This window comes from Malus sylvestris, chromosome 1 (genome assembly GCF_916048215.2).
Source record: "Malus sylvestris chromosome 1, drMalSylv7.2, whole genome shotgun sequence".
Classification (NCBI taxonomy): domain Eukaryota; kingdom Viridiplantae; phylum Streptophyta; class Magnoliopsida; order Rosales; family Rosaceae; genus Malus; species Malus sylvestris.
In genome coordinates, this window is record NC_062260.1 from 23,418,846 (window position 1) to 23,435,981 (window position 17,136).

At 41.7% G+C, this 17,136-nt stretch overlaps 3 protein-coding genes across 4 annotated transcripts in view; 2 read left to right on the forward strand and 1 right to left on the reverse strand.

Annotated features, from left to right (window-relative positions):
* The window catches only part of LOC126623516 (clathrin light chain 2-like), an 84,086-nt gene that overhangs the window by 20,246 nt on the left and 46,704 nt on the right, over window positions 1–17,136 (forward strand). The window contains exon 2 of one of the 2 annotated variants that reach the window (XM_050292422.1): window positions 4,638–4,676. In XM_050292422.1, coding sequence (XP_050148379.1) covers window positions 4,638–4,676 — 39 coding nt within the window. Of the gene's footprint in view, window positions 1–4,637; window positions 4,677–16,617; window positions 16,914–17,136 lie in introns of those variants that run through there. The other variant, XM_050292430.1, reaches the window with a different exon arrangement.
* LOC126623439 (putative receptor-like protein kinase At3g47110) overlaps window positions 1–17,136 on the reverse strand; it is a 62,138-nt gene that overhangs the window by 11,752 nt on the left and 33,250 nt on the right. Inside the window, exons 2-3 of the mRNA XM_050292344.1 lie at window positions 12,793–14,104; window positions 2,200–2,685 (exon numbers count right to left, since the gene is read on the reverse strand). Of these exons, the coding sequence (XP_050148301.1) occupies window positions 2,200–2,685; window positions 12,793–14,064 (1,758 nt within the window). The 5' untranslated portion in view covers window positions 14,065–14,104. The remainder of the gene's footprint in view (window positions 1–2,199; window positions 2,686–12,792; window positions 14,105–17,136) is intronic.
* Window positions 4,770–17,136, forward strand: part of LOC126623542 (clathrin light chain 2-like) — a 30,997-nt gene continuing 18,630 nt past the window's right edge. The window contains exons 1-3 of the mRNA XM_050292455.1: window positions 4,770–4,957; window positions 5,387–5,540; window positions 6,196–7,987. Coding sequence (XP_050148412.1) covers window positions 4,917–4,957; window positions 5,387–5,540; window positions 6,196–6,546 — 546 coding nt within the window. The 5' untranslated portion in view covers window positions 4,770–4,916 and the 3' untranslated portion in view covers window positions 6,547–7,987. The remainder of the gene's footprint in view (window positions 4,958–5,386; window positions 5,541–6,195; window positions 7,988–17,136) is intronic.

Genomic DNA, 17,136 nt, shown 5'->3' on the forward strand with positions numbered 1-17,136 from the left:
CTCTTTTTACTGAAAGGAGAGTGGTGAGGATGGAAATCCTTCCTCTTGCCTTGAAATTGATATGTCTGTTGATTCGGTGAAGCATTATGCAAGGCATGGGGAGGTGCCACTGCTGTTTGGAAAGTCGAGGTCTTCTCATTTAGGTGAGTCTGGCTTCCACCTCCCACTTGTTGATAAAGGATGGTTGTAGGGGGTTTCTCCTGATATGTCTTTGCCTCGGCGGAGGCATGGTTATAAGCCTGCGCCATCACCTCAGAGTAAGTCTTCCAAGTATTGGCATTGATCATGTATTTAAAGAAACAATCACGTAGGCCTGCCGTGAAGGCTTTGAGGGCAGTCTTGTCGTCTGCCTCGGCACACCGGGAGTATTCATGGCTGAAGCGGCCAGCATACATACGTAATGACTCGTCTGGCTTCTGGCGGATAGTGTACAAGTCATCTGCAGAGTGCAAGTGATCGGTTTGGAAAATGTGTTGGGAAACAAATAGTTTCCGCAATTCCTCAAATGAGTCTACCGTCTCAGGTGTAAGACGACAATACCAATTTAGAGCTCCACCAGAGAGGGTGGAGGGGAAGAGAAGACATCGCTCTTCGTCGGTGTGCATCCGGTATGCCATGGTGGACTCAAAGAGGTTAAGGTGCTCAATCAGGTCCTCTTTTCCAGTATAAAGTTGCAAGCCAAGCTTTTGCTTTGTCTTTGCTTGAAGGGGGTGTTGAGGATCCTCCTTGTAAGAGGGCCAGGCCTGGGTTGGTTCCAGTCAGGTATTTCAGCCTGACGTTCAGCCTTCAGCTTGTTTACTTCCTCAAGGAGCTGCAGGACAAGGGGGTCCTGAGTGGAGTCGTGCACCACTGGAGCTTTCTTTCGTAAATCTCCATCTCCTCTTGGAATTAGGAAGGTTTGATCAAGGGCATGTGATTTTTCCCTGGACTCGCTGTACTGGCTTCCAGGGTATGTTTGTCGGAACACCTCTGAGTCCCCTGTACCCTCATGTCTCTCTAGGACTTGTTGCCCCTTCCCCAAATTGGTGGCCGGCTTGGGCCGTGGCAGGGGACCGAGTCTCTCAGAAATCCTTGGGTCATTAATCTTTGAGCTTATATGGATGGAATTCTCTCGACGTTGCTTTAGGAAATCCCGACAATCGCGAAAGACGGCTTTCGATCCTTCTGCCCCTTCAGCAAAGAGGTGTCTCCCTCCACTTCTCATGGTTCGGGTCAAAGCAACTGGGTTAAGAGAAGCCTCATGTTGATTATCAAGTCGAGGGGTAATCTGTTCCCTATCAGGGATATCTATGTCGAATGCATGTGACCCTCCATGTTGGAGGGCACCCAGTTGATGGTTGACTTCCACGGGGGCAACAAGCTCGCGTGTCTGAGCTTGCCTAGCTTCGTGGAGTGTCTTGAAGAGCTTCTCATATTGCTCCTGGAGGACCCCATTCCTCATTGCTATCTTGTTGTTCTGAGCTTCCAACTCATCGACTTTAGCTTAAAGAAGAACTCGTTTTCCTTCCTTCTTTCGTTGTTTCGCACTATGTGCAAGGGGGGTGTCATTCTGTGTGCTGTGGCTTCCTTCGCTTCCCATGTTGGAGAGGGATGCTTGATCAAAAGAAAGTGTACGAATGATAGAAACCAGCTTGACACAGCTGAAGAGAGTAGGAATAAGTGTCGTTTCCCACAGACGGCGCCAAATGTTGATGCACAAAATCAGCGAAGACTTTGGTACAACAGAAAGTGTCAGGTTTTATGACCTTCGCTTGGTTGCTTCGGTCACTAGTGAGGATAAGTACGTAAATGAATAGAGACAGATAAGCAAACACAGGATGTACGTGGTTCACCCAGATTGGCTACGTCCACGGAGTAGAGGAGTTCTTATTAGTAGTGAAGGGCTTACACAAGTACAAAGGATCAAGCTCTCAATTTAGTGAGTTCTTGTGAATGATTTAACACAAATGGCATTAGGCAATATTGTGGGGGAATGACCCCTATTTATAGAAAAACTTGTAGCTTTGTCACATTGACATGTGTCATGTTATGATTGGTTCTTGATGTTGACACGTGCTGCGCTCTGATTGGCTTCTAATCTTGACACGTGTCGAGTAGTGATTGGCCTCCTGGTTGGAGGGGAACTCTTCTGGGTCCTTGACAGTATAGCGTTGGCCGGTGCTCGGTAGTTTCGGGATTGGTCAAGTATGGTACAAACACCTCAATCCCTCTCAAAGAGCTCAAGGATACAGGAATGGTCCCTTGCAATGAGTTTCCACTCAGATACAGATATGCCAAACTTGTACAACTCCCTAAGCTTCGTGGAATCTCACCAGATAACCTATTGTCAGAAACATCCAAGTAAACTAGATGCATCAAGTTGCTTACCTCCATTGGTATGGATCCAGTAAGCTTGTTGCTGGATAGATCCAAAACTTGTGACAAGGATGTTAAACCAATAACTTCTTTAGGAATTTGACCGTGAAGATTATTTTGGGAAAGATATAAAAGTAGAAGATTCTTGCATTCTCCGAGACTTTGCGGTATGTTGCCTTCTAACTTGTTTGACCTGAGAATCAACTTGGTCATTGAAGTTAGATTCCCAATAGAAGATGGGATGGTACCTGATAGTTTATTCGCGTTCAGATACAGCTCATTCAACCTTTTCAGTTTCCCAATAGAACTTGGTATTGTGCCTGTCAATAGGTTTCCCTCAGAGGCTAGAGACTCCATGTTGATTAGATTTCCGATCCCAATGGGAATTCTTCCACGTATCTGGTTACGACCAAATGCCAGTAGGTTGAGCTATGTTGAGAGATTGCTGATGGATTCAGGTAGCATTCCTCCAAAATTATTGTCCGTAAAATCTAACTTTCTCAATTTGGTGCAATTACCAAGAGAAGAAATGAAATCCAAGTCACTTTCCTCATCATTTCCAAGATTGTTATGGGCAAGTGTTAACCAATACAAATTTGACAGGCGTGCCAGACTAGGCACTTTTCTAGTAAACTCATTGGATGGGATTAAAAAATGTGAAAGGCTTGAGGCATTGGAGATTGAATTTGGTATCGGTCCACTGAATTGGTTGCCCCAGAAATAAAACATTTTGAGGTTTGGAAATATAGTGTGGCCCAACCCAGGAGGAAGAGTTCCATGCAGTTCGTTTCGAGCCACAGAAATGATTGTAATTGATGAGAGGTTGTATATGGAGGGAAGGATGGTACCATTCAAATAATAATTTAGACCCAATGCAAGATATGTTAGACTTTTCAATTGGCCAAGGCTATTCGGAATGCCTCCACGCAGATTATTGCTTTCCAAATCTAACTCGTCGAGAGAAGAAAGATTTCCAAAAGAAGGTGGGATTTCCCCACTTAAATTGTTTTTTCTTAAAGTAAGTACCCGAAGGTTGGACAAGGAGCCAATTTCAATTGGAAGTTTGCCCCTAAGATGGTTTCCAGATATGCGAAGTATTTGGAGGTTAGAGCAACGTGATATGTTGAACGGAATATCACCGCTGAAGGAGTTGTTATCAAGGAGTAGTTGTTGCAGATTGAACAAACGACCAATTTCTTGAGGGATGGTGTTGTTGAAGCTGTTGTCTTGGAGGTTTAAATTTTTAAGAAAGCTCAAGTTTCCAATGTGGGGGGGTAGCTGACCATTCAGCCGGCTTGATTGGAGGTCCAGCACGGTGACTCTCTGTCTCTGGTGTCTGCGGCCACAAGCAACGCCTTGCCAATGACAGAAGTGGAGGGATTCATTCCAGGAGTTAAGAATGCCCAGTGGATCGCTCACAATTTCAGCTTTAAATGCAAGCAAGGACTGTCTATCCGTCTCATTCCCTCCAAGACGTAAGGAGGATGAAATGACCATCAGGAGAAATAGTTGCATGATAATAGACCGGATGCTAATAATGATACCCCAGAACCCCATGTATGCGCTCTGTGAAATAAAGCTCGGGTTGTGAACCAATGAGGCTGAGTTTTTACAAGAAAAAGAACTTGCAAAAAATCTAGCCTAAGTTCTTCCTATTTATTTGGGTTGTACTTGGTTCTGTTCCCCCTTGTTTTTTATATTATTCGGTTAGTGTCGGGGTCTCAGTGATAAGAACTGTCTGTGTGAGCCGGCTGTTTTGTTCTATATGTTTGGATTTTAAGGCCAAATGGCGCAAAGACTTGAAGGAAATTGTCATCACTTGATCTCGATTAATTAGAAATTTAGATATAAAAAACAAGGAAAATAAAGATCAACCCAAATAAATGTGACCACAAAGTGATCGAGGTCAAGTGACAAGAACTGCCCGTGTAAGCCGGCTGTCTTGTTCTCTCTGGATTTTCAGGCCAAATGGCGCAAAGACGAGTCATGCGGAATCCTGCATAACTTGCTCTCAACCGGCCTGGAGGTCAAAGAAAAGACAACGGTAAACAAATTACGTATGTTCGAAAGAGAGCTTCGGTTATTTCTTGGGCAACATTGTGTTGGGCTGAACCAATGAAAGCCCAATGGGCCGGTCTAAGCCCAACTCAAAGCCCGCGGATATATATATTTTTTTTCCGAATCCGCGGATATTTCTCCCGCGTAGTTTTTGCCTCTGCTAGCATTTCGGTCGGCAGTTTAGAGCCAGAGAGAGAGACAGTGAGAGAGACGACTCCGTCCCAACCACCGTGTCAACTCGCCCGTTCGACGACGACGGTTACCTGGGTTATGACCCCCGACTCCCCTCCCAGCGATTCGACTCCTTCGTCGACACCGAGTCGCTCAAGGACTCCGCCACCGATTCCCCAATCTTCCACGGCTCCACCGCAGGCGATGCTTTCGCCACTCAGCCTGCGTCGGAGGCCTTTTCTCCTCCGTCGATCTATGCCGAATCGAATGGACAGGGCTTTGGTGGAGGCCTTGGCGGGTCCGACGATCCAATTTTGCCGCCTCCGTCGGAGATGCTGCCTGAGGAGGGCTTCGCGCTCAGAGAATGGAGAAGGTAGGGTTTCGAATTTCGATTGTTTGCGATTGAACCAATAGTTCTGTATAGCAATTAAATTTTGACTCTTTTGTGCAATTCAGATGAAAGTTCTTGGTTTTTATTTGGTTTGTTCTTTCTGTTGCGCCAAAAATTGCATGCCTGGTGAGCAGTGATTATATTTCTAATATCAACTTGTTAATTTGAATGTTTATCGAAAAAAAAATGTATAGACTTGTTGAATTCTTTATGAATTTAACATGCCGATTGTTTGTATAAGAATGTGGAGCTCAATTTGAAGCGGAAGAGATTCGTGATTGTTGTCAATGTGTAGTTATTGACTATCAGAAAATGGTTTTATGCTTGCATAGAAGGTGGTGGAAAATAAAATGGTTGAATTGTGTGAGGTTGTAAGGGAGTTATCGTAATCCGAACTTTTGTGACATTCAGGCAGAATGCAATTCAGCTCGAGGAGAAGAAAAGGCGGGAAAAGGAGTTGTTGGTTCAGATAATCGAGGAAGCAGATGAATTCAAGGTTGGATTCTACCAGAAGAGGAAGATCACCACTGAAAATAACAAGGCTGCTAACAGGGAAAGAGAGAAGGTTAGATCAAATAAACTTTCCGAAAAATATGATTAGTGCTTTTTTTTGTTTTAAACAAGCCCTTCTGAGTAGTAATGTGGATGTCGTACTTCACTGCCTCATTTTTAAGTTTCTGGTTGGTATGCATTCGTTCTTGAATTGCTGGTACGTTGAATAATTGATCGAAATTGGTGTTGAAGAAGAGCCACAAATTGTTGACACATAGCTCACCACATCCACTCGGCTAGGTTTTTCATAAATTTACTGCAAGATCATAACCTTTATTCCCTCTACTCGGACTGAACGTATCTGAATTCAATTAAGTGATGGTCACAACTGTTTAGGATATGCTACATAAATCTCAGCTACAACGTTTCCTTGTTAGGCTTCATTGTAAAACAAATATTACTAATACCGTAGGAATCATCTCTTTTTCACTTACCAGACAAAGCTATCTCAACTAGGATGTTTGGTTGGGTTAATGGTTTCTGAAAACTTGTCTTTTTTTTTTTTTCGCTAAACATTTTGGAATTGAACTTTGCCATACCATTTTGGTTTTCTTCGCCTTTAATATCCATAATCTCTTGGGCATCTAACTTCTAAGGTAGGAAGAAGCAAGGAGTTGATGTGCATTCCTAACATATTGTTTTGAACTTGTATTTTTGGCGTTTCTCAGCTGTTCCTGACTAATCAAGAGAAGTTTCATGCTGAGGTAGACAAGAACTACTGGAAGGCAATTGCTGACCTCATTCCCAATGAGGTGCCGGCTATAGAGAAGAAGAGAGGGAAGAAGGATCAGGAAAAGAAGCCTTCCATTCTCGTTGTCCAAGGACCAAAGCCTGGAAAGCCAACAGAGCTTTCAAGGATGAGGCAGATACTTCTAAAATTGAAGCACAATACCCCTCCCCACCTTAAGCCTTCACCCCCAGCCCCAGCTCCCGCCAAGGATGCAAAACTGAGTACTTCTGCTCCCCCCAAAGCTGCAATTGTCGCAGCTACCCCCGATGCTGTAGTTGCTGCTTCGTAATTTGCCTGTCGTTCTTTGTTATTCCAACTGTGCTACTTTGACTTAGAGAGGAGTCCACGGTGGCTGAAATGAGTCTTGCCAACCCAAAATCACCTACACGAGCAATCATGTCATTGTCAAGAAGAATGTTGCTCGGCTTCAAGTCACAGTGAATGATTGGTTGTTCACAATGGTCATGGAGATAGTACAATGCAGAAGCCACATCAACTGCAATTTTCAATCTTTGGTGAAGGCTCGAACTCCTTGATTGGTTTTCTCTGTGCAGCCACTGCTCTAAACTTCCGTTTGACATGTATTCGAAAACCAGAGCTTTGAATTCGTTGCCATTGTAATCCGTCCTGGAGCAACATGTTTAGATCTTAACGAGATTCCTGTGCCAGATATTTCTTAGTGCATTGCATTCTGCCATGAAACTCTTGGAAGCTCCTTTTTGTTGAAGGTTGAGGACCTTTATAGCAACTACATTTTCTTCATTTTCAAGAATCCCCTTATATACAAAGCCAAAACTTCCTGATCCAATTAAAGCGTTTGGAATGAATCCGCTGGTAGCTCGATGAAGCGTTTCATATGAAACCTTTGAAAGGAAGTTGATTGAGGAGACTGCAGATGGTGGTTTTTCCTTTTCCTGTTTTCTCCTCCAGTGAAGTGCAAGCAAGAACGAAAGCAGGATAGGACATCCCACCACTAAAGCAATTATAAGTTTTTGTTTGTGACCGAAGAACTTTCTAGGTTCTGATCCTTTGATGGGGCACGCTGGTAGCTGAAATTCCGAGACACCACCACAAAGCTTCGTATTTCCAACCAATGATGTTATGCTTGTGTTTTGAAAGGCGCCTTCTTTTGGTACCTCACCCTCCAGATCATTGAAAGACAGGTTCATGTACAGCAAGAAAGGAAGTCTCTGTAGATCTTTTGGAATCTGTCCTGATAAGTTGTCTAGCAAAAGATCTAAATGCTGAAGACCACTCAAATAAGCCAAAGAAGAAGGTATGATTCCTTGAAAGAGATTTCCTTGCAGGTAAAGAAACTCAAGGCTCAGACAGTCTCCAATACTTTTTGGAATTTCTCCAGTAAGGTTGTTTCCAGAGACGTCGAGCGCATTGATATTCTTTAGCTTACTCACCCTCACAGGCAGACTCCCAGTCAGTGAATTTTGTGATAAATTGAGCGGGACAGATAAGGAGGAAAGACCAATAACCTGTGGTAGTATATCTCCGCTGAGGCTATTGTCTGAGATGTCCATATACTGCAAATTTTTGCAGTTTCAGATGCTCAGGGGAATGCTTCCTTCTAATTTATTTTCTGATAAGTAGAGTTGAAACATTTGAGTGAGGTTTCCTATGGAAGAAGGGATCTGTCCTGATATTGTATTTCCATCTAAAGACAGTATTTGCAGCTGTTGGAACTTCCCGAAAAAAGTGGGAATGATGCCAGTGAACAGGTTAGCCTGCATGCCTAAGATTATTGAATTGTTGAGGTTTTCAAATTCTGCAGGAATATTTCCAGATTTGATTGACTCCGAGGTAGAGTTTAGTGAGTTGGGTTGAAAGATTGGCTACAGAGTTGGGTAAAACACCTCCAAAATGACCACTGAAGGAGTTGTTTACAAGGCGTAGTTGTTGCAGCTGGAACAAACGACCAATTTCTGGAGAGATGGTGTGGCTGAAGTTATTGTTTTGGAGGGTTAAAGCCTCAGAAAGCTCAAGTTTCCAATGTGGGAGGACTGAACCTTCCAATTGGCTTGATCGCAGGTTGAGCAGCGTAACTCTTGTGTCTGCGGCCACAAGCAAGGCCTGGCCACTGACAGAAGTGGAGGGATGCATTCCAGGAGCTAAGGATGGCCATGTGATAAATCACAATTTCAGCTTTGGAGGCAAGCAAGGACAGCCTATCCACTTCATCTCCTCCTAGACGTGAGCAGGGGGCTGAGGGAAAAGGAAAGAGTCGTATGAAAATAAACCTAGTACTAAGGAGGATGGGAACTCCATCAAAGAGGCCGCAAATGAAAGCGTAAGTTTTGAAGCAGAAGTACATATGCATGAACAGAAACAAAACATTAATTGCAGCAAATGTAGGTCTTGATGAAAGACATTGTAAGTTGATGGAAAGACTTTGAAAGTTGAAGAGCAGACAGGATTAAACTCTGGAGTCCAAATTGGTTACTCAAAGACTTTGGAAATGTCGTGGGTCTACAGGACCTTTGGGCTTGGCACATAACTCTTCTAGTGTTGATTGCTGTGAGGGAAATGTTACATGTTGGTTGAGCTGAACCCCTTTCATTGGAAAGGTATACATAATGCAAAATGTAGCTTTTGGCTGAACTCTACTTCAACGATTACCTTTCCTCCTCCTCCTCACGCGGCAATGCAGGAATTCTGGTGATTAAATTACGCAAGGCAGAGTGAAGTATCAAAATGCAGGTTATGAGTTGGCAGGAAGTACAATTCTTTGTTAAACATCATGACCAAGGGTTTCAGGTTGCCAGACAGTCAGTTGAATTCTTCACACCATGACTGAAGGGCATAAAGAAATTATGCAGCAAACTGCCGAGAATATGACTATAAATTATGCTCATTCATACTAATAAGAATATATGTTAATCTTATATTTGTGTTCACACTTCAAATTTTCAGTGCTACTTCCTTTGAAAGTGTTCTTACTGTTAACACTTGACACAGAGAGCAAATTGATGACACAGTCTGTTGCTGTCGCTGTTGACTGGAGGTCGAAGAAAAGAAAAAGGACAAAGTGATGATGCATGTTGGAAAGAAATAAACAAAAAATGTAACTAAGAAGTTAAAATTTGAGTTGATAATTATTACTTTTTGTTTCTGATTTTATTTGATGCTTACAATATTGTTCATGTCTGCAATTCTGCAAAGGTAACTCGGAGTCTAGAAAGCTTATGAAATAGGCCCGAATCCTTGATTCAGTACTCGAACAAACTCAGTTGGATTGCATGCTGCTTAGGCCGTGATGTCCCGGCAAATCTGCAGAACAAGCAACTCCTATCCTGGCCATGATAACCAAGCACTTCCTAACTCTTTGCCTTTGATCATCTTGGACCTGATTCCTATTGCTTGAGCCATTACTACGAGTGCTGCTTTCTTTTATTTGAAGAATCACCGGATCACATATTTCTTCTACGAGTTCAGGCAAAGCTATCTGAACGAACTTGTGCAGGTTCAGACCATCATTGAACATTTCATCTGTAGGCCTCTTTCCAGTAAGCATCTCCAACAACAGGATTCCATAGCTACACACATCACCATATGTTGAAACCTCGTTTCCCATTTCATACTCAACAGGTTTTCGTACAGAAGATACAGTTAAATTTTGAAATAAGAAGAGAATTGTTCTCTTGTACATGTTAGAAAGAGGTTGAAACAACAATCCAACTTACCGGGGGCAATGTAGCCTATGGAACCGTTAATGACATTTGCAGTGCTTCTGTGCAAAGGAAGTGAACATGAAGCATCCGGGAGGTACCTTGCTAGACCAAAATCAGCAACGCGAGCAGTCATGTCGCCTTCCAAGAGAACGTTGCTGGGTTTCAAATCACAATGAATTATTGGTACGTGAGAGTGGTTGTGCAAATAAATTAGAGCATTAGCCACGTCGAAGGCAATGTTTACCCTCTGAATAAGGTTCAAATGGCCCTGCACGATGGGGGCCCCAGGTAGTCTATGAGCTGAAAAATGCAGCCACTCTTCAAGATTTCCATTCACCATGAATGCATATATCAAAGCTTTGAAATCATGTCCTTGAAAATCGATACTTGAACACACGGTCAGTAGCTTGACAAGATTCTGGTGCTTAATGTTTTTCAAGGCTTAACATTCAGCTGTAAAACTCTCTCTTGAACCTTGCACATTAAGCACTTTAACTGCAACAATTCTTTCTTCCTGATTGAGAATTCCCCTGTACACAGACCCGAAGCTACCAGCACCAATCAAATTCCGAGAAGAAAACCCATTAGTCGCTTTGAGGAGATCACCGTATGAAACTTTCAAGAGTGAAACCTCCCATGATGATCCTGAAGTTGACTTCATTCTTGATTTTCTTGATAGATAAAAAAGTACACAGCGCAATGATTTTCTAGATGGATAAAGAAGCACAAAGCACAACAGGAAGACAATTCCAATATCACTCCCACAGGCAATTGAGATAAGTACTTTTCGCCATGGAAATGTTTCTTGCTTAGGTTTTTTGTTGGATTTTAAAATGGTGTTACTGAAAATAAACACAAATGGCATCAAAAATGAAAAACAAGTAATTCTAAGAATTCGAATGAAGTGAAATGGTCCAGTTTCTAAATTCTAACAGTCTCTTAAGGCATCCTGGTTCCCATCAGCACATCCCTCATAAGACACAACTCAGGAACAACATTGGTCATGTCCTTGCGCTCTCTCGACATTTCTGCAGAACAAGCAACTCCTATTCTTGCAAGTGAAATCAAGCACTCCTCAAATTTTTGCCTACGATCCCCACCATTTTTTTCTTCATTTTGAAGAAGTAGCGGATCACATATTTCTTTCACGTGTTCAGGAACTGCATTCACAACAAAGCTGTGCAGATTCAGACCGTCTTTGAACATGTCATCCGTTGGCCTCTTGCCTGTTAGCATCTCTAGTAACAAGATTCCATAGCTATACACATCACCAGATGTTGACACCTCGCATCCCATGACGTACTCTATAATTTAATGCACAAAAACATAGTTATGTCTTGACTGTGAATCACAACATTAAAGCTAAAAAGAAAGATATCAGGAAATTTTACCTGGGGCAGTATAGCCTATGGAGCCTTTTATTTCATCGGAAGAGCTTTCGTGCACAGGGAGGAACATTGCCAAACCAAAATCACCAACACATGCAGTCATGTCACCATCCAAGAGAATGTTGCTTGGCTTTAAATCACAATGAACTATTGGCATGTGAGACTGGTTGTGCAAATAATCCAGAGCACACGCTCTGTCGATTGCAATGTTTACTCTCTGAATAAGATCCAGATTTTTCTGCGGATTGGTTGGATTGTCGCCCTGTTGAGCTGAATTATGCAGCCATTTTTCGAGATTTCCATTCACCATGAAGTCATAAACCAAAGCTTTGAAATCATTTCCTTGAAAATCGATGCTTGAACAAGCAGTTAGTAGCTTGATAAGATTTCGGTGCCTAATTGTTCTCAGAGTTTCACATTCAGCAGTGAAAAATTTGGAAGCTCTTGCACTTTGAAGATTGAGTACTTTCACTGCAACAATTCTTCCTTCATACTGATCGAGTATTCCCTTATATACGGACCCAAAACTACCAACACCAATCAAATTGGCTGCAGAGAACCCATCAGTTGCTTTAAGGAGATCTCTGTAGGACAACTTCAAAAATGAAACCCCCAATGTTAATCCTGAAGTTGACTTCACTCCTCTTGCTTTTCTTGATCGGTAAAGAATCACAAACAAAATCGCAAAACTCAATCCAACAACCCCACAAGCAGCTGATATAATTATTTTCAGCCTAGAAGATAAGCCTTGCTTAGAATGGTTGGGGACGCATTTGGGCAATCTTAAAGAAGGTATACCTCCACAAATCCGTGAGTTTCCCGTGACAGAAAGTGCACTTATATTCTCGAAAACTCCTTTCACTGGTAATGCACCTTCAAAATCATTAAACGAGAGGTTCAAATTCAGCAAGAAGCGGAAACTCGCCAAGTAGCTGGGAATTATGCCAGACAAGTTGTTGCGAGAGAGGTCGAAATCCTTAATCCCTCTCAAAGAGCTCAAGGATTCAGGAATGGTCCCCTGCAATGAGTTTTCACTCAGATTCAGAGTTGTCAAACCTGTACAACTCCCTAAGCTTCGTGGAATCTCACCAGATAACCGATTGTGAGAAACATCCAAGAAATCTAGATGCATCAAGTTGCTTACCTCCATTGGTATGGATCCAGTAAGCTTGTTGCTGGATAAATCCAATCCAAAATTCGTGACGTGGATGATAAACCAATAACTTGTTTAGGAATTTGACCGCTGAGATTATTTTGGGAAAGAAGTAAAAGTAGCAGATTCCTGCATTCTCCGAGACTTTCGGGTATGTTGCCGTCTAACTTGTTTGACTTGAGAATCAACCTGGTTAATGAAGTTAGATTTCCAATAGAAGATGGGATGGTACCTGATAGTTTATTCTCCTTCAGATCCAGAGCGTCCAACCTTTTTAGTTTACCAATAGAACTTGGTATTGTGCCTGTCAGTAGGTTTCCCTCAGAGGCTACTACCTCTAAGTTGATTAGATTTCCGATCCCAATGGGAATTCTTCCGCGTATCCGGTTACGACCAAATACCATTTGATTGAGCTCTGTTGAGAGATTGCTGATGGATTCAGGTAGCACTCCTCCAAAATTATTGCCACTAACATCAAACAGTGTTAATTTGGTGCAATTAACTAGAGAAGAGATGAAATCCAAGTCGCCTTCCTCATCATTTCCAAGATTGTTATCGGCAAGTCCTAACAAATACAAATTTGACAGGCGTGCTAGACTAGTCACTTTTCCAGTAAACTCATTGATTGAGATTTCAAAATGTGAAAGGTTTGAGGCATTGGAGATTGAATTTGGTATCGATCCACTGAATTGGTTGGACCGGAAATAAAATTGTTGGAGGTTTGGAAATATAGTGTGGCCCAACCCAGGAGGAAGAGTTCCATGCAGTTCGTTTAGAAGCACAGAAATGAGTGTAATTGATGAGAGGTTGTATATGGAGGGAGGGATGGTACCATTCAAATAATTTTGACCCAATGAAAGATATGTTAGTCTTTTCAACTGGCCAAGGCTATTCAGAATGCCTCCACGCAGATTATTTTCTTTCACATCTAACACCTGGAGAGAAGAAAGATTTCCCAAAGAAGCTGGGATTTCCCCACTTAAATTGGTTTTGGTTAATTTAAGTACCTGAAGCTTGGACAAGGAACCAATTTCAATTGGAATTTTACCCACAAGATGGTTTCTAGCTATGCGAAGTATTTGGAGGTTAGAGCAACGTGATAAGTTGAATGGAATATCACCACTGAATGAGTTGTTTTCAAGGAGTAGTTGTTGCAGACGGAACAAACGGCTAATTTCTTGAGGGATGATGTTGTTGAAGCTGTTGTTTTGGAGGTTTAAGGTTCTGAGAAAGCTCAAGTTTCCAATGTGGGGAGATAGCTGACCGTACAGCCGGCTTGATTGGAGATCCAGCACGATGACTCTCTGGTGTCTACGGCCACAAACAATACCTTGCCACTGACAGAAGTGGAGGGATTCATTCCAGGAGCTAAGAATGCCCAGTGGATCATTCACGATTTTAGCTTTAAATGCAAGCAATGACTGTCTATCCGTTTCATTCCCTCCTAGATGTAAGGAGGATGAAGTACTCATCAGGAGAAACAGTTGCATAAGAATTGACCAGATAATGTTAATGATACTCGAGAACCCCATGTATGCGCTCTGCGAAGTAAAGCTCGAGTCAAGAACCAGATGTTGTTTATACATGAAAAAACCTTGCAAAAATTCTAGCCTTAGCTCAATGAGCCTAATATAGATACTTTGTGGAGTGAGACATACTTCAATATTTAACACTCTTATCATTGTGGCTTGGGGGCCGCAACTTTGACTCTGCGGGTTTGAAGAAGTCAAGCGGTCATAGTACTACTGTTACAATTATTTTAGATCGAAGGTCACAGTCCGTAATAATTGGAGTACTATTCTTTCTTCTTCTATTACCATCTTCTTTCTTCTTTCTATCTCCTCATCTCACTCTTCTTTTTAACTTATTCTTTATATAACAAATTCAAAACAAGATGTAAATGTAATGTAATTGCAATCATTTAAATAGGAGACAATATAAAAAAAACAAGAGATTAGAAAAAAAGAAAATCCTACTCCATAATCATTTCGGTTGCAATGATTTCTCCTAGCCAAATTTCCATGGGGTTCGCTCACCCGTCTTTTCTATAAAATTCCAATATTGCATACGGGTCCCGCCACTAACACAATAAAAAAAAAATCACAATTAAACTTGATATTTTTTCTCACTCTCTCCGTCTTCCCTCTACCTGATGAAAACCAGAAGCCATGGTTCTCAAATTCCAGTTGTTTCACTCCTCTCTGAAATTGATAACCATGGCAGCCAAGTTGTAAAACCCCATCAAAACAAAAAATTTCCGAAGATCTAAATCTCAGTCTACGTTTCTCTCTCTCCCAACAAATTTTAGTTATTTTATGGGCTTCTATATCTACTTTATCAACTTGTGCTGGCGTGAGATGATGAGATGCTGTAGGGACAAGGATTGTCTGCTTTCTATTTTCGATGTCCTTCCATGCTCTTTCGTTTTGTGTGGTCACGGTTAAGCCATATTAATATTTTATATTATTTTTTATAAAGATAATAAGATAAAAATAAATAATAATATAAAATATTAAATGACTTAACCGTGATCACATAAACAGAAAATATGAAAAGGCACCAAAAGTAAGAGAAGAGACAATCCTTGTCCAAGATGTGAAATAAAAGAAGCAGACCCATTCAGCACTGATTCAGCACTGCTGGCATTAAGATGATGAGAAATTCATTATTAAAGGGATTGCTTTTATATTAATAAATTCATTATCGTAACTTTTTAATTAATTATATGAACTCACTGTATTAGCGACAATTCCTCCGTCGGTATCGGTGATTATGCGACAATTCCTTCGATCAATGAGCTGTACAACAGCACTGCCAATGCTGACTGGGATAATATGGACTATCCGGAAAGCTAGGGAACACACTATCGCAATGGGACCCTCACTCTTGCGGTGAATGGCCCCTCATTGGAAAAAAGCTGGTATCATCCACGTGCTACTATCGCAGGCGGCTATTATCAATGGAAAGGGGAAACGGAGTCGTGGCGCTAGAGGGCCAATGCAACTGTGAGCTAAAAAGAGTATTCTATTTCTGAAGGTTGATGGCTGTAGTGGAAGAAAGTTGGTTCTCATCGTAACAATAAAAAATAAAAGCCTAATCGGATAAATGGTTTCTGTGGTGATAAGATATCGGAAGATAGCCCTCGTGGTAAAAAAATTAGAATTTAAACCCTCGTGGTATTAATCCGTAAGCAAATTTAGTTCAAAAGTAATTTTTTCGTTAAGTATCAATTAAATTTAAGGATAAAAATGTACATTAAAATCAAATGATGGAAGCTCAGTAAAATCATATCCAATTCAATTCAAATCCGATGTATTCATGCAATGCAATCAAAGATCAATGCCTTCTTCAAACCCTCTTCTTCTTCTTCTTCACCCAACCAGCTGCCCCACCTCCGTAAGCAAATTTTATTTTACGCAGTAAAACTAAACTTGTATTCCTCGCCAACACAAAGACAAAGAGGCTCGCCATAAAATAATAATGGCTAGGTTTTATATTGGCTACATATATTTATGAATCAAATGATGAACATAATTTAGTCACGAATTGAAGGCCTGGGAAAAGACGCAGCACCAACACTGCCGCTCCTACAAGCGAAGAGCTTGGTTTTTTTTTTTTTTTTTTGTTCTGGGATTTGATTTAATTTCTACTGTTTGGGTGTTGAGAAACTATGTATCAATTTATTTTTTATTTGTTTTGTCTCTGGGTTCTTGAATCTACAAGGACAAAAATAAGAAAGAAAATACATTCATTTAATGTAACTAGGAATTGTAGCAGTGAGAGCAACAGTGTTTCGAACACTGTATGTTTGATCCCGCGGAGTGTATGTAACAGAGAGACTAGAGAGGCGAGGAAGAAGAAGGTGCACAAGTTAAAGTACATGTTTACCCTTTAATGAACAGACATTTAACGAAAAAATTACTTTTGGACTAAATTTGTTAATGGACTAGCACCATGAGGGTTTAAATCCTAATTTTTTTACCACGAGGGCTATCTTCCAATTACTTTGTCACCACAGGAACCATTTATCTGATTAGGCCAAAAATAAATTTTGGTTATTTTTTGGGGAACATCGTCTGGTAACGCAAGTATGGCAAAACGAAGATGGGGCCCACATAATATTGGGCTGAACTACTCAAAGCCCAATAAGCCGGTATAAGCCCACTTAGAGCCTGTCGATATTTCTCCCGCGTAGTTTTTGCCTCTGCGAGCATTTCGCTCGGGAGTTCAGAGCCACACAGAGAGAGTCGTTTCTTACGTGTCAGTACACTTGACTTGATCATGGCCTCGATGACTCAGTCCCCACCACCGTTTCAACTCGCCCGTTCGACGACGACGGTTATCTGGGTTGATGCTTTCGCCACTCAGCCTGCGTCGGAGGCCTTCTCTCCTCCGTCGATCTACGCCGAATCGAATGGACAGGGCTTTGATGGAGGTTTTGGCGGGTCCGACGATACGATTTTGCCGCCTCCGTCGGAGATGCTGCCTGAGGAGGGCTTCGCTCTCAGTAGGATGCAGGAGGTAGGGTTTCGAATTTCGATTGTTTGCGATTGAACCAATAGTTCTAAATAGCAATTAACTTTTGACTTTTTTGTGCAATTCAGTTGAAAGTTCTTGGTTTTGATTTGGTTTGATATTTCTTACAGACAAATCTGCAT